The sequence below is a fragment of the Scomber japonicus genome, chromosome 23 (genome assembly GCF_027409825.1).
Source record: "Scomber japonicus isolate fScoJap1 chromosome 23, fScoJap1.pri, whole genome shotgun sequence".
Taxonomy (NCBI): Eukaryota; Metazoa; Chordata; class Actinopteri; order Scombriformes; family Scombridae; genus Scomber; species Scomber japonicus.
Genome location: NC_070600.1, coordinates 8,218,086 through 8,242,393, shown reverse-complemented (window position 1 = coordinate 8,242,393; position 24,308 = coordinate 8,218,086). Strand labels below are relative to the sequence as shown.

Below are 24,308 nucleotides of genomic sequence, written 5' to 3'. Positions count from 1 at the left end.
AAAAAGGAATCTTATGCATAAGTGCAAATACATTTCAGGGGTTGAATATGTAGGAGATGTTAGACAGCCACTGATCTTCCCATCTGGAGAATGTCACTATGTAAATGTGACATTTGATGGTCTGGCAGAAGGCGTCCATTTAAGTGCTTTTGTTGATTTGATTTATGGTGATGTCGACCTAACACATACAGTCGCAGAGAGAGAAAAAAATGGTGGGATATATCTCAGTTTAATTACAAGTGCACAGCTGATTTTTTTGATCAAGAGACAGGTCACATACATGAAGAAAAAACAATATTACATTTCAGCAATTACAGGGTCTTCCACTGTAGATGCTTTTGGGGTCTGTACATACCTAAGACACACCAGTGCTTAAGGGACTATACTATATTATACATACTGTAGTTTACAGTAGACAGTATTAAAATTACAGCCAGGAATAACATTCCTGGAATGTGACATGTTAGGATGGACGGCGACTGCTTCCCTTCGTAGGTTTTGAGAAAACAGCCAAAAGGTTCTCCCATGAGCTTTGACATGATGGACTTTCTGAACCTGTGCTTTGAATCCTTGAGGAAAAGATCTTGAGCAAACAAGTCCTGGACAAACACAGAGAATTACAGTCCATCTTAGCACATTTATAGTCAACATAACATAGTAGACTTCATCACGAGGTCGGATCAACACTTTGAATAACAGGCACTGACAGCTTCAGGGACTTTTTGAGGGTTGACGTACTGTAGGAGAAGGACAGCAGATCCACTTTTAGCTCATAGTGTTTCCCTGATCTTATTTTTCATTGACCACTGCTGAAAGAACAATAACACACGTGGGCCAAATCACATCACAATATCCCCCTACAGACAAGATACAGAGGAAACTACGAATCTTTGTCAATAAATGCTTAGATTTTCTGCATGCTAAATGAGACAGGTTGCATGCATCATTTTCAGACTGCCCACTGGCTTATTTATTGATTTTAATAGAGTAAGATGATAAAGATAAAAGAAAAAAACTGAGAACCTGACTATATTACTGATTCAACTAAAAAGACCTCATATCTCCACAGAATCCAGGATTATTTTGACCCACAGGAGTTCAAATGATTGGCCGAGAGGTCATCCGTTAAGGCTCCAATCCTGAAGTGACAACTTCATGAACCTCCTCCAGAAGAAATGTATTGCACTTGGGACCTTTTTAATGGAAAATTATCAGCGAAAAAGTAAATAACACATTCCACTTCAAATCAGTCACATTTTCGTCCCTTTCGGAGCCAATAACTGTTGGAATACATTTACATGAGAAACAGTTAAAAAACATTATCTTTGTTCTTGTGTCATCAGACGGTAGTGCGGCTCTTCCCTAGCTGCTGATCTTGGTCAGCATCTTGTTGATGGCCTGTTTGACATGTGTGGTGGAGCTGCGGCGTCGAGCTTTGCCCTGCATGGCTTTACGACGCCTAACCTCACGGCAGAGCTCGTGGAAGGCTTCGGCCACAGCCCCTCCCTCATCAGCACATGCTGAACACTCGTAGAAGGCGCAAGCCATTTCTGCTGCAAGTCGCTCGCCCTCTTCTGTGCCGACCTGCCGGACGTGGTCCAGATCAGACTTGTTGCCCACAAGGACCAGAGGGACGTTCTTTGGCTTTTTCACTTCTTCTAGGAGATTCCGGAGTGGTGCCACCTCCTCAAAGCTTCCCCGATCAGTGATGTCGTACACAATGATGAATCCGTCACCCCAACGCATGTGACCCTCCTTCTGCTGGATGTCCTCCTGAGATGAAGACAGAGCATATGGTGATGAAACTGCTACGCCCAATTGTAACTCCTTAAAGGAGCAGTTCATTCTTTTATAAAATTGTCTATTAAATATTATAGTACAGGTAGCAGCTATTTAACATAGCTTAGCATAAAGACTGGAAACAGAGAGAAACTAGACTGGATCTCTCTAAAGATATAAAAAATCAGAAACTGTAAAGCTCACTAATTAAGATGTTAATTCTGGTTTGTTGAATTAGACAAAGACTAAATTGTAAAAAACATGTTAAAACATTTCTTGGCTGGATTTAATGACTTCCTGGATTTATGAGGATTTAAGAGGATTTTACAGGAACAAGATATAACCTTTAGTTATACAATCAGTGAGCTTTAGAGGTGTTGGCAGGCAGATTTTGTTAGTTCTAGTCTTTGTGTTAAGCTAACTGACTGCTGACTGTAGCTTCGTATTTATGGTATGAAAGTGTTATCAACCTATCCCAAATATCAAACCATTTTTTTTTATGTATTTCTGTGACTCTTTACATCTTCCCAATTGTTAAGTGATAAACCAGATTTTGTCATAGATCCTGCATTGTTGACAGTTTCAATCTTTTTGTGCATTTTTTGCATTTGAACAACAAAAATATATTAAATCTTGGCAGTTTTTAGATATGTTTCTGTCTTTAACACATTGCCTCAGTAAAGTCAACTTTTTCTTTCTGCTCTCTCCAATACCTGCTTAAGTCAAAAATGTAATTGCAGCCATCTGAGGAACATGAACAGTCAGGCATGTGCTCCTAATTTGATCATGTTTAAGCAGAAACAGCCATGCAGTTGTTATAGGACTTATCTGGTCGTGTGGCAGCCTTTAAATCGTATCCTAACTGGACGAAGGCACACAGATTCTGATCTCATACTTATTGGTAGAGGAAGCTTTAAGAAAATATTGCATTCCTCCAGAGGACAGATGAGGGAGTCTGACGGTTTGTATACCTGACCGACTTTTGAACCAGGAATTTATGAGCCATCAACAAGACGCCACCTCCACAAATCATCAAAGAGTTAGCACAATGAGTTTATGCAATCAGAGCTGTTTCCATCAAGAGTAAGGAGAGGTCTCCCGTACAGTGTAGCTGTGTCTGGAAACATTAAAAACACATCCTAATGCCAGCTGAAAATAGACTACAATGTAATGAGAGAGAGATGACTTGGCTGAAGAGTCGCAGGGGAAATCAGCCGCCAGCAGAACACCTACGCAGCACTGCAGCATATTTATCTTCAGCCAGAGAACTTATACAAGCTCTCCCTCAAGCCAAGGACTCAGTAATACTCTTGTCAGACTGCAGGAAATGACCATCTTTAATTCAGTCTCATTCAGTCTTTCCTACACATCTTTCAAACAAGTGTCTTCGTGTCGACATCTCTGAGAGACAGGGACGTGCACATGATTATAGAGGGGCAGGGGCTCAAAGTCAGAAAAGGGCAGCATGTGCGCGCGCCCAATTTTTTGGCATTGTGCTGCAGGCATAATCATATTTTCTGAAATATTACCCATATTTAAGCACGTTGAATAAGTAGACGGCGACTAGTTAGACCATAACTCACAGGTTCAAGTTGCTCCACTGTCATGTCTCCTCAGTTATCCATGGGGCAGCTGCTTCTCTCCCTCTCACTCGCTCACTCACTCGCCCGCTCTCTCTCTCTCTCCCTCTCTCTCTCTCTCCCTCTCCTTCTCTCTCTCTGGCGGCTCTGTGACCAAGTGGAGCCGCAACGGACAGAGAAGCAGCAGCCTCAACACACACAACAACCCCGTATTACAAGAAAATGGGTACGGTAGAATACCGTGGAGTTTTTGTACCGCCTTTTTTTTTTTTTACATCCCTAACAGGAATTTATTAATGTTATTTAAAAAAACACACACACAGAAGGCTCAAGCACCCCTAGGGCCCTATGTGTGCACGTGCCTGCTGAGAGAGGCAGCAAGGGCAAGATGATACATCCTGAAGTTAATTTGCATTAGTAATAAGTGAAGCCATGTAACTTTTTAAAAGAAAATTTAAATCTCAATCTCCGATAATACTAAATTATCTAAGTATGAATTGTTTTTGTAGTGTAGGTCAGCTCATGTCCACAATGTAATCTGTTTCAATCTAAAAAGAAAATATTTTTAAAACTTGAATAATGCACAAAGACTCAGCTGGTGATTTAAATATGAAACATTTAAAGGGGCAGTGTGTTCAATTTAGCGAAACCTGGCAGAATGAACTGGGAAGAAATGAAATATAATATTCTGAAGTATCTTTTAATGTGTATAATCCCATGAATATAAAAATGGTTGTGTTTTTATTACCTTAGAATGAGCCCTTTTTATCTACATAGAGAGCAGGTCCTCTTCTATGGAGTTCACCATGTTACACCAACATGTTTCATTACACCAACAGAAGGGACAAACCAAACACGGAAGCCTTTTGCATGTTTAGCAAGTTTCGCGGTCATCTTGGTTCTTCTACATATTTGGAAGGGGAGGGTGAGGGGAGTGGTATTCAGTTGGTTGCAATCTGAAACTTCACCACTAGATGCCACTAAATCCTACACACTGCACCTTTAAGTTGATCAGACAAATAAATTTACCATTCTGACAAAAATGTTTTTAAAAAGTCAGTAACATCAGTAAATGATGCTGAAAATTATAACAAATAAGGACTCCAGTAGTGCATTATGTTTGGTATGTTTTCTCTTTGGTAACTTTGTGATATCACTATGTAACTAATTACTTTTACAATTGTACACATAAAGCTTGTTTACTTGACATGGTCTGTAGTATGAATACAATTGTATACAACCTTCAGTGTTAGCACATGGGGGTATGGAGTTTAAAATATGTTACTGTTTACCATTAAGGGAGGGTTTACAGCATTTTTTGGAGCTTGACCTTAACCTGCAACTAAAAATCAGGATATCTCAGCTGTGTTTCTTTGATTTGTATTGCATTCTGTTGCAAGCCTCTCAACTTTATGGAAGTGCAACACTAAAGAACCCTTTTAGGTCCAATCCTGTCAGTGTACATTCAAGATAGTAACAGAGAATTCATGTCTTTCTTTATTGTTTTATTTTAAATCTCTAAATACAAATGTGTGCCAGACGGGTGAAGCAGAGAACACAGAGATAATTATCTCACCTGCCCTGCAGTGTCCAGGATCTCCATGGTGACGGCCTCATCGTCAATATTGGCTTGATGGCGGTATGTGGATTCTGTGAGACACAAAAGGAAACAAAAATGGAGTTTATATTTAAAATGATTCATCATCTAAATATAGTGACACATGACTCATAGTAGTGCAGTGAAACCTATTGCAATGCATTTTTATATGTTAGTAAATTAGATGTAACTATGAAGGCAGATGTTGTGGAAGTGTGTGGACAGCGTCATCCCTATTGAAGTGATGAATATAATTCCGCCTACTATTCTTGAATGATTCAGAGCATTTAAAAACACTGGTTTGAACAGGAAGTATGTGTCAGAGAAGTACAGAAGAGCATTTTCTAACAAACAGAAGAGAGAGCTGACTGTGGCTTTGACTTTTGAATGTCAAATTACCTGTCATAAAAATAGAAATTCTAACACAATAAATGACAACAAAAAAATGAATTAGTGGCAGCTTTACATGACACTGTTTGTTGTTGATTGGTCATGTGTATGCTAAGAAGTTTTGAATATTCATATGCAACTGATGTCATGTTTACATCATTTTTTTCAACTATCAATATATTTGTGGTGGTTTTGAGCTAAAACTTCCACTTGTTATGTCTGACACAGGTCAAAATAACCATGTTTTAGTTTGAGTAAATAACCCACCAGTAATAGAAAAAAATAAAAATATTGATACTGGGTAAGCTCAAAAAAGTATTGCATCAGTGCTATATTGACCTAAACTGGGTACAATTTTGAACCATTAGTTGTTCCAACTTATCTACTGCCAGACCAAATACATTTGGTCTTTTCAGGAACCTATAAGTGGTGCAGACAGCACTGGTTTAAGCATTTCCATGCACAAAGCTCTCCTACAGGTCAAAACAAGGACATACTCTCTTTTGCCGGGTATTTCTTTTGAAAAGAACATCATGTTTTCCATTTCCCTTGGTTTCTTTGTTGAAGTCATTATCTTGTATTTTGGAGCAAAATGCTTCAGTTTTACAGCAGCTTGATGGACCTCTCTATTTGCTCTTTCAATGACCTGAAGCGACCTGAGCTTCACCTCTGGCTGATTTGAAAAGCAGGATAAGAGCTTCTTATTCCCAGCACAAGAACACAGGTGTGAACTATGACCGTGACCTTTCACTGCACCTCGGACAGCACAGGAGTTATCTGCCTGAATTACCCCCCTGTAAAAAAAACATCTGTGTAAACACCAAATAGATAGCTCTGAAGCCCCTGAAACCCTCCATATAAAGAGAGAGATTCTCCTGGACTTTGCCGTTGTCTCAACCACAGGGCTTAGACCAGAGCTGCTTCTGACTTTGTGAATCCACCCTCACAATCACTTTTAGCTCGTGACCCATGTCCTGCCTGCTCTGCTGACATTTCCTGATGCATGCTTCTTTTGTGAAGGAATCATATGAGAAAGCTTTTTTCCATTTACAAGTATATTAAGTCAAGGAATCAATATTACAAAACTAAAACATTTTCAAAAAAACCTGGATGCTACATGTTTCTACCAAGTTTAATCTTTAGCTTCTGTTAGCATTACACAACTGAGTTTTAAGAACATGATTAGATGTTTTTTACCCACATGTGCTCAGTCTTGTTATATTTTTATGTGCGCTGGTTTGTACCTTTTGAATTTTGAAGAACTAAACAATGCAGGAATAGTTGGACTTTAGCTACCAGAACCAAGGATGTATTACAGAGAAGTGGATACTGCATTCAAAGATGGTGCCCATGCATTCCTATGGAAACTGCTCACTGGTGCATGAAATGAAAAAAAAGGCAGCTGTGTTTCCGCTGTGTTTCTACAGGCTTTCTCACGCTTCAGCAGTTTTGGACCCATAGAGCATGCATGCTATAGAGTCCTTCTCAGCCACAATCTGACTTCCTGTTGGGTTCTTGTTCATTATAATGGGTCTAATCATGCTTCTCTTTTAGTCTTTCCAAATGTTATCGGACCAAATGGATCGAATTTTGTTCTTAAAGCATTTGTGGGGGTTTGACGCACAGAAAAATGTATTCACCATGTTACAACCGCTCCTTTTTGATTGGTGTGGGAAATGTATGCACGTGATGGACCTGGATGTTGTAGTTAAATGGCTTGGCTGCCTTCTGAAGTCATGTAATCCTCTTCCCTGTGGTGGCCATTTTGGAGGCCATTAGCTCTATAAACAGCTATAAAGTTATATACACAACATTATCTCCTTTTAAATTGATACAGCAAACTTGTTAGTAGCTATTTACATAGCCAGTAGACCTGAAGCAACATTTCTTAGAAGGATGACTGCAATGAAAGTCCAATATTTACTCTCATCTTAGCTCTTCTCTTGGTCTCCATTGACTCTGAAGAGAAACATCTGGATCTTTACCTACTAAGTGCTGCACTGTGTTCATTTGCTAGTTGCCAACTTTGTCTGCCATTACAGTAGTTGCTGAGCAGGTGATTGGTCTGTCGGTTTGTAGACCTTTTATTCTGGAAATACAAAGAGTAGTAAAAGCGAATTGAAACAGTAAATCTGCATGATCATTGTTAGGCAACTAGCTAGCCTCTGGGCAACATCCCTTATCTTCTTGTTGACTAATAGGAATCTTTCAACTACTAGGTACTCTTGGCCAAAATGTAACACAGAATCTAATTTAATTTTATATGTTTGCACTAAAACTTGAAAGCAACATCAGTCATGCTAACGTTAGCATAGAGTTGCTAAATGAAAGAAATTGTTAATTAAGCTAACTTTTCCCAAGCTACAATAATACAGTATTCTAAAGTACAGGCATAGGGCAGCTCATAAAACAGCTATAAATATATAACCACTATCTAAAATGTGGTCCAAAAAGTTTTGTTTTTTTATCAACTCAGAGAAATTGTGAAACCTTTTCCCCACGTGAATGAATTGGTTGACTGGAGATGTGGTACACTGCAAGCTCTAGTCACAAATATTTTAATGAAATGTTCACAAATTTAAAGTCACAATGATACTGATAAATAACCAATAAATGTCTTTTGACCTGTCAAAAAGATGTTCTGATTCTCTGTAAAAAAGAGAGTTTATATTATAAATAGATCTGGAGTCTGCTCCAGTCCCTGCATGTCTACTCTGCAGTGTCCCAGGTGTGTTCACCTCTCGGGGGAATAAACTGCGTCCGGTGACGTAAATGAAATGTCACAGAGAGCCAGAGGCAGACGTAGCATGGAGATTTACAGCTGTTTGGCTAGAGGCATGAGGAGCATCTCTGGGTAGAAGAACCCGAGGCTCATACAGTCACCCATGGGACAGTCTATTTCAGGAGCCATCACTCTACCAGCTGCAACAGCACCCAATCTGTCTACGTCCACCCCTGTGTGTATTTGTTGCTAAATGCACTGACAGGGGGCTAGGCTGGGTTGATTTAACACGCCACACCATCGTATCTAAAGGTCATGGAGAGAAACAAAAGCAGTAATTTTCCTGGCAGCAAGCAATTAATCCATCATTACTCATACCCCACATTGCCTGAAGACTGTTTTGGCAGCAGGGCAGAAAGAGAAAGTGTCCCGTCAAACTCCAAGTGTCAAAACTGGAAACAGAAGCCAGTTTGTGGACAGCTCTCTAATGCTCCTTGCACTAAACTGCTCCAATATTCTGAAAAAAGTTCCTACATTCACTTTATAATAACCTTACTTCCAAAGTATTCATACCAGAAATTCCCCCTGCACTGTGTGATACAATGTTAATCACAGTTGCTATTGTGATGCCAAACCACGTAGTAGTAGCTCAGAGTTAATTTTGTGAGCCAAAGCAGATTAAATCCTGTGTCTGGCTGGTGTGCAGGGATAGAAATAAATATTGCAATATTGTGACCATCTGCATTCTGCACAGCTCCCGTTTTCTATAGTCTATAGTTATAGGGAATGAGAGCCAACTGATTATCTGGTGTTGTCTGAAGATAATTCATCCCTCATCTGATGCTCTCATCCAGAGTGGATGTGTTATAAGAGGATCTAGTTCAAAGACATGGCAACAGTTTGTTTTCAATTTCTCAGCTTCTGCTCCTCATGCTTTTTTCCACCAAGAAATGGTGTACTTGATTCAAAACTGTAGAAATGTTTTCCAGGACACAGAGAGGCATCTGTGTTCTTAGTTGTATTTACTATTTAGAAGGAGCTCAGCAGTCTAGTCAGCCCCGTATAAGACACATGTCCGGCATGTCCTGGGTTCGCTCAGGCAAACCTAGGACATGCCGGAGCAAGGAACTGAGCTAACTGTAGTGGATGATTTCATGCATTCATACCTCCTCTCTGTTTGAAGATGCACTAATCAGCTAAATCAGCTGGCACAAGTCATATGTTGGAATGAAATTCTACAAAAACTATACCCTCCTTATCACGTAATTGTCTAACCCTGCACTAAACGAACTCCATCTTCCAGCAGGCCTTTGAACGCCAGGTGTTCCTTGTGGCAGAAAAGAAGACCTGACCCTGATCCAGATACATAGGTAGATAAAAATTGAGATAAATGGAGAGTTAGACAGTGGAAGGCAAGCTGTGATAAATCATTAAAGAACATTAAGCATTGAAAAGCACATTGACATGCTGTACAATGTAATTGAAGTACAGAACTCATTTTGGCAGTAATCCTGCGTTTCTAAGACTAGCACTCGGCACGCACACCCCCTACCTGTGTGATGTGCCCATTATAGAGTTTTAATAACGTGTCGACCACTTCATGGGTAATTTCAGTCGAGCAGTCTGATTGGTCACAGACACCCTCCAACAGTGCTGTTATTCCCATTATGCACTTCAAGCTGTGTTTTCTTGGTTGTGACGCCAACTCCTTTGGTAACCAAGGGAGCAGTTATCGCTCTTTCCTCATTTTTTTCTTTTTTGTGTGTGCTGAGCCATTCACACTCCTTAGAGTTAAATGAAGCTGTTATAAACAGTAACAATACACACAGCAAAAAAGCTATCTAAGACATTGCTGTTGTTCTGTATTCAAATAAAAATAACTGAGAGGAAAGAGTGCAGTCTGTCCTAAAAATCATTCAATACCTGAAAAAATGTGTTCCCATTTTAATGCCCTAGCATCTAAAATATCTCAGCAACATGGCAGCCATATTGTGATGTGACACAAAGGGCAAAATGGCTACAAGATTGCGATCATCATGTCGTTACATGAAGAGGTGATTGAGTTTTACAAAAGGGAATATATACCTGAGTGCATCTGTTTATGCTGCACTCGGTTAGGATGCTGCACTCGGTTGGGATGCTGCACCTGAAAACAGATGTGCTATTGAAGAGAGCACTGTGCGAGCGATCCAGAGGAGCAGATCTGCCATGGAAAGCCAGAAAATGGAAAGCACCTGACAGACATGTGGCGCCTTTGTGCTTCGTAATTACAGTGTTCGTGAATTGGCTCAAATTGCATCAAATCTATATTATGCACTGATGAGAGCAGAAACAAAGCTCTTGTGCATTTAACATGGTTACATCACTTTAAATCGTGCTTTTGAAATAACCAAAACCACATAATTTACTCAACTGCATAATTCATTACTTTTATTAGTTTTTAAATAAAATTATATTTCCTTTTATTAGACATTTTTGATGCAATAAAACCTACTTTCTACTCCAGTGTGATTTTTTTATCTTGATACGGTATCTTGTTTTTACAACTTCTAGTATAGCTGTTTTTTAATAACTCTTTAGTATGGGTATTTGTCTCTAAATCCTTACAGGAAATAAGCTTATTGCCTTCCCTGCCAAGTTACTGTAGATGAGAAGCCCGATAGTGCTCTCTTGTCTGTAAACTAAACCTGCAGCCAGCAGAGGGTAACAGCTAGACTACCTCTCCTCTAAAGGTTTTAAAGCATCACCTTCACCTCTAAAGCTCAACAATTAACTTGTTATATCTCATTTGTTCGATTTGTGGTTTTATGGGGACTTGTGTGCTGGAACAACAGGGCATACTTCTGTCCTATGGTCTACAGCACAAACTGACGTTTTTACACTTTGGCTTTTGAAAGGATTAAATAAACCAGATATAAAATGTTAATTACAGAGTGCAGAGGTGCCAGTAGGCAGTTAGCCATGCAAGTGCATGTGAATCATTCCTTTAACTGTGACTAGTATGGCAAAATATCCCAAAAAAACATTAACACGTGATTATAAGTGGTAAGAGTAGCAAGTGTGTCACTAGAAGCAGTAGTAGTTTTAGCAGCTGTGGTGGTACATACAGTTGTATGGGTTATTACAGGATAGCAGCAGTAGTAACGGTGGTACCAGTGTTCATAGTAATAGTAGTAAGAACAGTCACAGTAGCACTAGAAAGGTGTTTTGCATAGAGATGTCTTACCAAGTGTCGGGTCATACTCCCAGATGAAGCGTCGAGTCAGAAATCTCACCACCAAAGCTGCAGGAAGCAACAGAGAGAACTGTGTTCAGGATATGGAAAAAGCACAGGTAAACTTAGCGGGTTGATAATATGGTTTTGAATATAGATTTTGCTGGATTTGTGTAGAATTGCAGCATTTTATTATACTTCATATTGCGTCTTACGTGTGTATTTCCTTGCATGAAAATAAAGTGCTTGGCCATCAGTTCGTAATACTGCTATTATAAAGCTCTGGTCCTAACAACATGTCTACTTAAGTAGCTTATCAGCTGTGAGTCTCCTACCAAGAGGCCAAAAGACCCAAACACTTCTAATCTAAATGGTAATAGCTATTTGTATAGTTCCAGATCATTAGGACAGTGTTCAAACAGCCTTCAGGATGAAACATCAGCTCCCCAAGTCCATCACCAACTTCTTCTCTTAGCCTGGCCTTTGCAACATGAGCCTTTATGACAAATCTAAAAAACAATTACAACTTCCCCACCAGGCCAGTGACTCACTCTCTTAATGGTTTACCATCAACAAGTAATCCCCCGCACGGAAATGTTGATCTCCTGCATCCAGACAGAATTAGGAGGCCATTACCTGTTTCTCACACAGAGCCACAAACAGTTTGTGTGCTGCTTGTCAGAGCACTTAGTACCGTCCATTTAAAATGTGGCATCCTGAACCATGCTAAAAGAAGAGGTTTTGATTTAAAAATAAGTCTCCAATGACAATAACATACACTCCCTCCGTGCCTTCTCCATGTCTGCTTGTTAAAATATTATCAGCCCCCCAGTGCTTCACAACTGAGCCCTTAATGTAAATCAATTAGGACACCAAGCGCTGTGCTCCCCATTCGTCATTCACCCCCTAGGAAGTCCCTGCAGGAGGTGTGCAACTGAGTTCTGCCTCTTCTGCGAAGAATATGTTTGTTTCAGTTAATAGATCAGCATGATGCCAATGACTAAGATTCTCAGTCCTCCAGGTGAATGTATTCTCAACAAGGAACAGAAAACACCCTAATATGTAACACTGCCTCAACACATCAGCTATTTAGAAAATAATGACTATATTGTAAATGTTAAAGCCTTTGATATTTTTGGAAATATGGTTGTTGCGTTATTGCTGAGTGTTAGTAAAAATGATTGATACCACTCTCATGTCGTTTACTATGGAGCCATGTAGAGCTAAAGGGTTAGCTCAGCTTAGCCTAACTTAGCTTAGTGTAGCTTAGCATAAAGACTGAAAGCAGGGTGTGGCTCTGACCACAGTTCAAAATACACCTACCAGCAGCTCTAAAACTCACTGTTTGTAGCTACTTCTAGCATGTTGAATTAATTTGTCTGTTATGCTCAGATAATAGTTCAAGTCTATGTAAAGCCTACGTCAAGTTTAGGGAATCACAATCACTATGGTGACAAGTGACAACTATGTGTTAATACTGAACGCTAAACTATAGTGAAACAGCAGCACAAGTAGAAAAAAGTGATGAGTCTGTAAACTGGCTTAATAGCATGTTTTATGCAGCAACATCTATCTTAAGTTTGCTAACATGAATGCTTGTGAATTCAACTTTGGTGGAAAAAGATGAAGCATGTGTTACCTTTATTCTAAAAGTCACATAGTCTCATTTTAACTTCCTAAAAGTCAAATGGGACAAAGTGCCGTCTGTGAACACAACAACCATGCAGAAAAAAGACACTCTCCAGATCTTTACAGGAGCTCTTTTTTGCAAAATGATTTGCCAACACACAACTGACTAGCAAACTTTCAGACTTTCATTCTGCTTCTCTGCAGGAGCTGTCATATGCCTGACTGACTTCTAATGGGCCTGAGTGGTCCACTTGAGTCCAGGCGGGTATCTGTGTCCGCATGTCAATGTACTGTGCTGCTGCTTGTACAAGGGAGACAATGGGGAAACAGCTTTGCCTTTGAACTGGAAAATGACATCCATCTTGGCCAGGCCTGTCTTCTGCTCATAATTAGCCGCGACAAGGAAAGCTAAAAAAAAACCCAGCTATTATGTTGGCCAGAGTGTCTCTGCCACGTTTCATTACACTCCTAAAGCACTCAAGTCCAGCCTTTGAGCTCAGGGCAGTGTTTGATGACTGAGAATCTGGTGCTAAAATGTTTCAAATTGTCATTCAGCAGACGTGGAGTTAGTGTAGGAAGCTGCATACGAGTCTCTTTTCGTATTTCTAACTTCACAATGTTACATCAGTTTGTCTGTTCATTAGCATGAGCCTGGTGAACAGACTCAATGCAGCATGGAGGGATAGGTAGTTCTTTTGAAGCTCTTTTTAATGTTACATTTACAGGTAGGGTACAGAATAGCTTTTGTTTGTGCTGCAAGTGGCCTGTTGTAACCCTGTCTTGTTGATCCTCCCCTCAAGTAAAGCACAGCCCCTTTCTTTTTTAACACATTTAATGTGTTTTCAGGCAAAGGAAGAGTGTGTCATGCAACTTTCAATTACTCCCTGGAAGCACTGACAGCAGAACAGCGGCAGATAATTTGTCATGCTGTCGAGCTGGCACACTGACATGCATGTTTCTTCTCCAGGCCCATTTACTTCTCTTGTTTAACCCTGGATTCCCCACTAAGGGTATTTCGGAGTGTGTCTGTTATTGCGGCCTGGATTCCAGGTAGACAGAATAACCAATGGGGTGTGAAGTCCTTTTCCTCATTAGAGGTAACTGTATCTCTTGCTTTTCACTGCCACTGGAAGAAATGTACACAAGGAAGAGAGGAGCCTTTGTTGTCGTGCGTCAATATGGACATTGTGGCCCAGATTCGCTAAAGGTTTGCAGAGGGAATAATGAGCAGTGTATCATCGAACTGACCAGATCACAAAGGCAGGCGATTCACAGACTGTGTAATAAGAGGAAAGTTGATAATAGTGCTGGGGTTTTTTTAAATACACCTGTCATGGGCATAGGTATAGCTGCTTTGTGAAAACATCATAACTCACCACATTTGTTGATACTTTGACAACTGCCCTAAGTTAATGCAGAAGCAGCATATCAACTCCTTTGAAAGGTTGCATCAATGCAAAGAGGTTTTCCATTTTGTGCATATCAGATCAGATCAAAGTGCTCCAGTAATAGATAGACTTCAAGGTTCAAGGGAACCAAAACTAGAAAGTTTCAGATGAGGATTAGTACCTCTCCTTAAAAGGGTTTTATTAGAGCAATGAGAGTGAACCAAAACAGTTAGCTGAAAGAGGCTAAAACTCTATGTAGACCTGAGGGAAACTACAAAATAGTGTTTGTTCGTCACTCAGAGTGACTCCTTTCACAATTCCACATAGTAATTTAATCCATTGTTAAGAAAAACTACTTTTCCATTTATCATTAGCCACCATAAACTAATATCAGACCAAGTAAGGCTGTTGCAGCTAAATCTTGAATGCACCTGAGTTGAGCAAGGGTGCATTATTTTGCGTATGAACATTCTTTTATATGAGAAAGAATGCTATGGACTCTGTCTTTATTACGTTCCCAGAGATTTCTATGTATGTATGTATGTATACTATGTTGATGTGTGGTCTTACACTTTGACAGACTCCTAAGGGTCCTGAATGATCCCAGATTTAAATATGACTTGACAATCCTGCATGTATGTTAATAGAGTTTACTAATAGCAAGTGACAAATATAGTATCAGCAAGGGAGCTGAGGAGAGAAACTCTGACAAGCATGCGGTATTAACAGGCCTGCAAGCACAAACATTTCACCATCGATAAATAACATTTTTTTTTTTACATACTCTCATTCTGTGCTCAACTGATGAAAAATGACATCATCACATCTTTATCTCAAAAATCATGAATGTTTTACAGAGATGTAGACTGTTGTGCTTCTTGTGACTGGTTGAAAAATGTCCATGCTAACTAGAACTGTTGCCATAATATCTGGTATCTGGCATGTTGACAAAATCAACACCCTGTCACCCTCTGGAGCCGGGCTATTGTGTATCTCACATTCTCAAGCTGCAAGATGATTTACCACAACTTGATATTTCCCACCAAATATTACAGCTGAAGTAAAACTGCTGTGATCTTATCATATTCTCCAGCCCAGACTTCACCGGGTCGATGAAAAGAAGGGCGCTGAGTTTTCAAATTTACGTCAAACACATCATTCATGGGAGGTGTCTGCCAAAAGCTGCTTTTGTCTGAAGTGACTTAATCACATTAGCAGTAGAATGTTGGACTAATTGCAAACAAAGCAAGAGCAATTAGCAGCGTCCATGGCCCTGTTCTGAGCTGGCACAGTGTTACTTATTGAACAAACTCTATTGATTTACCCACGGCCATCAAACGGACACCCATGGCTCTTTGGTTCCCTTTCGGCCACAAAAACACCCCTTTGCTAGCTCTCCCACTGCAGTGCAGCTGCAGTCAAGTTCTGTACCTATTGTGCTCATGTCACATCAGGTCATGTCACACAGGCCAGCTGTGTTGATAAGAGTGGAGGGGAAAAGGTTAGACTGGGTCAGACTGAAAAATCAGACAGCAGAAGTTTTGCTCTGACAATAAAACTGAACTGGTCTTGTGAAGAAAAACATCAAATTCAGCTATACCTACGTGTATTTCTATACGGATATGACTGGAATGACAGTAAAATAAACTTGAACTTGCATTAAGTACACTCTGCCATTTTGTGTCACAGAGAAACACCAAACACGACATCTAAGACGAGCTAAGTAGCAAAGGATCATGAAAAAGCTAGCTGTTGAGTTAGCTATATCTAAATCTAAATCTACCCATTGATTGTTCCCTAGCATTAATCTGTAATTCTAAAACGCATTATTTATAAACTAACATCCTTGTGATTTAGTTGCTTATTCTGCTTTACTAAATGAGGCAGTAAGTAAATCCAGTGATGACAGAGAAAGAAAAACTCCTGTTAAGCTAATTAGCTTAGAATTAGCTTAAAAGAATTAATATGATTTGGTGTGGATCAGTTACCATTAAATCACATTTTTATTTGTAATAATCAAAAATGTATGCCTTATATTGATTTTAATATCAAAATTTATAGCAGTTGGACGCCTTGCAAAACAAAGATACTGTACATCTAATTCCTATAACCTATTAACATTTTTTGGTAGATATTGAATTTCTCCCTCTCATTTCATGAAGTTTATCCAAAGGAAGAGTACCGTTTTTGCTTTTTAAGGTACTATTCAGGTTTTACAGCAATGAGCAAGCCATAAAAAGCCTATAAAGGCCTACAATGAAGGCATTCCAGCCTTTATCTACTGTATATTATGCACTTTGCAAGCCATTCTTAAAACATTATACCTCACTGCTTCTGTAGTTATTGCTCTCTGACTTTGTAGGGTAGTGTTGATGTAGAGCACACTGTGTTTATTTCTGCACACATACATTTAATGCCTAAATAATATTTATACATGGACTGAATGTTCTCAGTGACTTCATGAAGTGCTTAGTTTTTTCTATTAGGCTCTAGAGAGCTAAATACAATTAAGAATGTAAGCCCTATAAATAATCAATGAGTGATAAGGTCTTCAGCAAGACATAATAATATTACAAATAATCAAGATCCAATTCAATAGTACACAGAATTTAATATTGTATTTGATTTGGACTGATTATGGCCCTTAGATGTGCTGACTAATGTCATCAGACCTAATGTAAATTTGCTTCTCTGTTGGCAGGAAACTGTTTTTCTCATGTTTTTACGTGAATAGCAGAGAGGTGAATCATTAACCAGGAGAGCTGTTTCTCGGGTTTTATTGCATTTCTGTCTGTCTGCTGCTGTATTGGTAGACAAGGAGCTACAGTGTACACACAATGTGGCCCAAAAGGCTCATAATAGACACCAGAATATGATGTTTAGAGGAATCTTGTATTATTAAATCCATTCAGTGAATATCTGTTAGTTCTTATCCTGTATGCTGCAAAAATGTGCACCATAAAAAATAATTTTGCCTCCAAATTTGAGGTCATTAACACAGCTGTTTCATTCATTTGTTTGATATTTGAGCATATTTACCAGCTTAAATGACTGCATTGACATTTCTTTGTTCCAGGCTTAAACTTTAACTAATATCCTTACTTATTACGAGAGATGTTGGGAACAAACAGGCTTATAGATTTTACTGCTTTCTGTTGTGGTTATTGATTTATGATTTCCAGCAAATCCACTCAGCAGTTAGAAGAAAACTGAGAAAATTAGGACAATATTTTAGTCCTGCCAGCTTTACGACTTTGCAGAGCCAGTTTAGTAGAAGCTCAAGCATTAATCTCGAATTCTCGAATTTACCTGATGTGCTACTGGACCAAATCACTTGTTTTTGTAGGCGCTGGAGTTCAGCCACTCTAAAGGAAAAAAGCAAGGTTGTTGTGTGCTGCTTCCTGTGTTCACAATTATTCAGGGACATAACTAATCTGTCAAAGCTCTCATATTCAACACATTCTAGTTTTTGTATTTTATTTATATAATTTCCTCTGTATATAAATGACATTCAAGCTCAGCCAGCATTGAATTTAATTTAAATGTTAGTAATGTACTTTTGCTTCTGTGAAAATATGTATGTTGAGTGGATGTTTCTTCACACACACACACACACACACACACACACACACACACACACACACACACACACACACACAGTGAGAAGTGACAATACTGATGCTAGACACAGGCAAATAAATCAGTTACAAAAGCACCCAAACCACTTCCTGAACAGGAGGTCAAGCCACTGTTCCCATTCTCAGAGCTTTCCCAGAGTTCCTCTCACCACCATGTCTCCCTGGGGCACGTCTGCATCCCCAACCACCACTACACCAGGCATTGTTGGAACTGATGGAGAGACGTAAACCGTATTTCTCACTGTAAGGAAATATATGTACGTCTGTGTAATAGGGGCCTGTGGGAGTCGCCATGGTGCCAGGGGAAATATTCAATCTGCCTCAACTGCCAAATATAAATGAGATCAAGTTAGACATCTCATCATCGCAGTCCCTTTCCAGATCAGATTACAGCCCGCCAATCAGCCTCCATTCATTTTTATTCGAGGATTTAACAAATGACCTATAAGAAAGGATGTGGGAAGTCTAAAGTAAGCAGAGTAAGAATAACACACAAGGCAACAGTAAACACATCATCTCCCACGAGTGATGACATCACTGTCTGGGCCAATTAAGAACAAATATTTTACTTTTGGTGAGCCAGGGTTCAGAGGATTTAGCTGAACAGTTGTGCTGAATGTAGAGGTGCAGCTATGCACAAAGTTCTCAAAAACAAACAAAAAACTTTTTTTAAGCACATTTTTAGGCTAATAAAAATAGTAGAAAGAGCAGTGCAAAGAACATTTTAGCTAGATGTTTTTTTTATGTTTTGACTAATCTGACTATTCATTTAAAGTATCTTCCTGAACAGCTATTTTCCAATCATAGTTAAGCTACTGTAGTCATGCCAGGCCTTGGTCAAGCTTGTGTTGAAATGCATACTCTGATTTTAAAAAGTTTGGAGGAAACTTTTATTTGCCTTACCAAAACACACAAGCAAGAGTAGAGGCAATGTTTCAAAGTGTGTTTATCCACCTATCATAGCAAGCCCAGCTAACTAACTTTCTATCTACAGTATTAATAGAGCGTTAATTATTTCCAAAGCCCTGGAACATATTACCATCGTCTACAATAGCAGTTGGTTTGTGGAGCTACAGGTCTCATTAATAGTTCACGGTCATTCCCTCAGTGTGTGGACGCTAGTCCTGAATGCTAACAGAGTTTAAGTCTGTCCTGTTCTTAATTGGATTTTGGGGATAAGACAACACTCAAGCAACCCCCGCATATGTCACCCAAAACAGTATCACATCCACCAAACACACTGGTTAGTTAGTTGTCATCCTCAAATCCTTTTCTTGATATGTTAAGTCAAAAGATTCAACTTGACAATACAGACAAGCATAAGTTAAGTAGCCAAACAGGGTTACACTAGAACAAAATCCCCATAAATCACCTATGTGATTAAGTAGATTCAGGACCCCTTTTTACAAGATTCTTGATTTGAAATTAGTCTGCTTGAAACATTAAAAAGACCGTTTTCAACCAAACATTAGCTTAATAAGCTAGCTAACTACAGGTTACAAAATCAGCCAGCGATAGATAGTCTTGTCACTTCAGCCAGCAAAACTGATCCTGCGTAAGATTAGAGGCCCTGCTTTCGTCTGAAATTAAGAATATATTTTTTCCAAGGAATACTGAACTTCAGTGAACTGTTATCATTGTAAACGACGAGATTGAAAAGCTGGCTAAGTAGCAGTAAGCAGCTTAAAGTCTGCTTTAAAAAATGTTGTTGAGTCATTCGCCTTCATGCTGCTTAGCTACACCCCAGGATATGATTATCATTTTGTGATCTAGATGAAAATGTAAGAAACTCGAAGGAGAAGCTTCTTGACGTCCACGTTGATCAGAGAATAAAAGATGTGCGTAACATGTATCCTTGGGGAACAATATCTATTCCCAAAATATAATAATAATAAACCAAGAAATCTCATCATCTCTCTTGTTCTCTTTCAGATAACAGATAACAGCTGGCCAATTACTAGCACAGGGCTCATCACTTCCCCTCTTCAAGCCTGTCAACTCATTAATGACTAAGGTTTGCAAATTCCTGGTTAATATACACCATTTAAATTAATGAGATGTGGGGCATAATCAGAGCAACTGCTCTTCTGAGAATATCAGGTCAGCTTTCCATTTTTTGCCACGCTTAATTAGTCATTGGCTATGGGATAATTAGCAATTAGGCCTGTTTTCGTAAATAATTACATTACATATTTCCAGTGGACAACCCTTGAGCTCTGAGGGTCTCATATGGATGCATCAATCCTTTTAATCCCCCACTTACCAATTTCCATCAGCTATTCCGTCCCATCAAAATTACACCAAATAAATGTCTACTTGAGCTATAGTATGATGTCAACATTCATTAGATAAGGAAATTGCTTTCGAAAACATCAAAGAATCATACAGCACTACACATTGCCCTGGAGAACACCAGCAGTGAAAATTAATACATCTCCAAGTGTGCGCGGTTTCCAGTCTGATGCTGGCCGACAGCCTACCATTTAAATTTGTTGTGCAGTAAACACCCTTCCTGCGTCACATGATGGCATTTTGGCAGCTAGATTGGTTTTGCTGCCTCAAGCCAAGTTCTCATAATAAATCAAAATGCAATTAAACCATCAGGCGTCACAGTGTTTTAGTCTCTTGAGCTATTAAATTGCATCCTGTATGAAACTCGTAGAAGGATTTGCTGGAATCATAAGCATCATGATTTGATGTACTGGTAATGTTGGTAAGACAATGAAAGATCATCCTTGCATTTGGTTGACACATTGACAATTCAGAGAGCACTGTTTTAAGAGACCGGATCACTTTCTACATGAAAGATTATAAAATATTTGACACTATTAAAGCTGCAGTAATAAACATTTTAATATTAAAAACTGTGCATAATGAGAATGGTGCCATTTGTATTGGTGTACCCACAGGATATTATAACCTGACTCACCTCGTTTAAGCATCTTTCATCTCATTGCTTTCGTTTTACAGGCCAAAACTTTTCAATTTTTAGCAAAAAAAATAAACCCACTGTATATAACCATCCCCACACCAAACAACAGAAAAGACAAAGTTAGCAACTAGCTAGTGAACATAGGGGAGCATTTAGAAGCAAAAGAGCCAAATATTTCCATCAGGAATTGGTGGAGACCAAAAGAGAGCTAAATAAAAAACATAGACAAAGCAACAGCACAACTTGCTTATGTGACATCATTAGCAACCAGTCTCTGCACAGTAGAGTCAGGCGGTTGGAGAGCCGGATAGAATTGGAGAGCAGCTGGATAGCAGTCAATCATGATGTCACACAGCCTTTTTATATCGTCCAAAAACTAAAAACAAACTTATCAGAAAAATGAGCACTTAGACAAACATCAGCATGATAAGAACTAAAATAACATAATCCATCTTTGGGAAAAATGTATTTGATGTGTACTTTAATATTTTTAATTTGGCTCATGTCCCATCAGCTAACATGGAGGTAGCAGACTTATGACCTATACTGGAGCCAGACACCAGGGGGCAATCGAGATGTTTTGGCTTCACTTTTGTGGAGGTCTTCGTCTTCTTTATACTACTGAAAAAGACCAACAAAGTAGTACGTCTTTCTCTAAATAAATGAAGAAGCTAATCACATCATGTAATTTTCAGACAGGTTGGATTGGATTTTGATTTGTTTGGTATGACTTTTCTTTAAGAAAATCATTCTTTTTCTGTTTCACACAAGGAAGTACATCACATCTGTCCTTGGTGCTGACTGGCACCCTCACAAAAGAAAATACTCTAATTTCTTCAATCAAATTAGTTTTCAGTATTTGAGGTTTCACTTCATTTGAAATAAGTGACCAGTCGCAGTCCAATAATGTGAGGCCTGACATTTATTCAATACCTGCCCTGTGATCCACTGAAGTTTAACTAACAAATTAAATTATTTCTGTCTTCAGAGCAGCTCCTTTGGAAAATGACTACGTGACTAATTTAACACCTGATGAAAAAAGACTTAATTCACATGTGCTTTACTAAAGTTACAAATGACGCAAGGGTTGGATTCTAATTAGATTTGTCAGCTATAAAAGGAGTTTGGCTATCAGCGCTTTGACATGTGAGTTTTAACACCAATATGAGACAGCTAATAGAGCCCCAAAGAGACCATCTGCTTATTGATTAAGTCACTTCAAAGTCAAGGTTTTTCATCCACCCTCTGTAACACACCAGTCTGCCTTATATAATGCTTCATTTTGTCAATACACCTTTGGTTGAATACACTATGCCTTCACACTATGAAGATGGATTACTTTTTTGTTTGAACACAACAAGCCCCTGTACGTGTCAAGTTCACTTTGAATGACAGTGAAGGTTGGACAACCTCCCCTCCGCTCCATTTTGGACGAGCTCCATGAACACACAATGGCAAAGAGGAAGGTGGTTATTCTCCTTAGGGCCCTGCGGCTCTGTTAAATGGGACACCAGAGAGGCTTTGATTTCAGAGGACAGAAGCTTGTATATTGGGGTTTAGGATGGGAAGGGCATGAGGATTCTAACACCGCATTCATGCCTTTAATTTAGTCTCTAACAATAGCACCAAAGCGCTATTCATCAAGAGCCATGTGTAAGGCAGATGAGGGTCGAGATGTTATGGCAGCCACGCCTTAGAGAGTGATTATCACTGTGATTACAGACATAAAGGTGAAGGAACAGTTGAGAGAGACAAACTCATTTTCACCAACTGGGTATTATAGCTTTTATATAAAGGCCTTGTTCACACTGCATCTACTGTAAACCCTGAAGAGCTTTAAATGAAGCTTTGACATGATTTATTTAGGCATTATTGTAAATCATGAATGTTATGTTGCATTCATAGCAGCAAAACATTTTAATATTTTTTCAACCTTCCTACAATACCTAGTGGTCACTGTTAAAATTTGATGAAAAACATCTTCTCAGGAAACAAAATCTCACTTTGCATCACTTTATTATCTAAAAATGAAAATAAATATCACTGCCTGTGATGAATCTGAGGTAACAATCCTCCAAACTTAACAGAATATAGGTATGTCACTGCCTCCCAAAAACTTCCATTTGTGAAAGTGGGAACAGAATGACTTGGTTAAAATGAGGGAAAGTTCATTCTTTGGGTTAAAAAAAAAGGTCAGGAAATGCTTTTGGTAATGACTTAAAGAAACCAACATTGACTGTTGAAAGGAAACAGGAAACGCACAGCAGCCTTTTTGTTGACCCATCCATTCATCCCCACATCTTTCCTAAAGCTGAGTTTATACTGGACATTAATTGCTAACAGCGACCTGCATTTTGATCTACAAATTTTAACTCTTGATTGCAACATCACAACTAGACACATGTATTGTATGTGATCAGGACATTTGAGCTTCAACACAGTCTATACTTCTATCTTACTTTGTGATATAGAGTGACAGCAGGCTACACCCCTACTCATAGAATTAGAGTTACATCCAGGTAAGTTCCTTTTCACCTTGACATATTACTGAATAGGAAGTTGATGCACAATCGCTGTATTTATGTTCTTTAATGTTGCATTCACTTTCAATAATCTCCACCAACATGGGAAACTTGTAGGAGTAAACACAAGCAGCCTATCTTGATCAGTTCATGAGATATCAGTTCAGTAGCTGCTCTAGGTCCGTTGTGGGTGTAATTGTTGTGCAGTAGGCTCCTTTAGGCTTATTAAGAGGTCTTCAGTCTTTGCCCCTATCAGAGGGTCAGGTATATTATATGGGCAGTACATATGTCTGCAGGTTGTGTTAGGCATTTGACCAGTGCTGTTGGTCAAATGAGAGAAAAGCTTCAAATTCAAATCTGATGATTGATTATTAAAAGAAAAGCAGTCAGTATTATATAAAATGCCTCTTAAGGGTTTAACGTGGGAAGATACAGTTCTGAATAAATCAAATATCGGTGAAAGTGGCCATGAATATAAAAGATGTACTTGAATCTCGGTTGATAACGCACCTACGGAGGTAAAAAAGAAAATACTTAATGGATCTATCATGAAATTTTAAAAGCTCTACTAATCTCCAGAGAGTGAGGCTGTTAAAAGCAGGGAGGGAAATAACGAATGATGACTCACACACTGGCCAAGGACAACGGCGGCAGTCAGATTACACCGAGTGGAGAATGGACAATATGTGGAGGCTGAGGACAGTCGGAGGTGTGCTCTAAAAATAATTCTGCACAAGAAATAACCACGACCACTTGAGAAGCCCACCTTCCTGTGACACAACCATTTCCCTTTATGGGTCCGGCGCATTTTTGAGTCTGTGAATGGAAGATGAGCAGAGTGCGGACACACCAACGGACTTAAAGGCTCTCTGAAAATTCAGCATCTACAAAACACTGCTCCTTAGTTAGCTTATGCT

At 39.1% G+C, this 24,308-nt stretch overlaps 1 protein-coding gene across 1 annotated transcript in view; it reads right to left on the bottom strand.

Moving 5' to 3' along the window:
• Positions 1-1,097: 1,097 nt before the first annotated feature.
• The window catches only part of rerg (RAS-like, estrogen-regulated, growth inhibitor), a 39,211-nt gene continuing 16,000 nt past the window's right edge, over positions 1,098-24,308 (bottom strand). The window contains exons 3-5 of the mRNA XM_053314015.1: positions 11,295-11,351; positions 4,936-5,009; positions 1,098-1,773 (exon numbers count right to left, since the gene is read on the bottom strand). Coding sequence (XP_053169990.1) covers positions 1,363-1,773; positions 4,936-5,009; positions 11,295-11,351 — 542 coding nt within the window. The 3' untranslated portion in view covers positions 1,098-1,362. The remainder of the gene's footprint in view (positions 1,774-4,935; positions 5,010-11,294; positions 11,352-24,308) is intronic.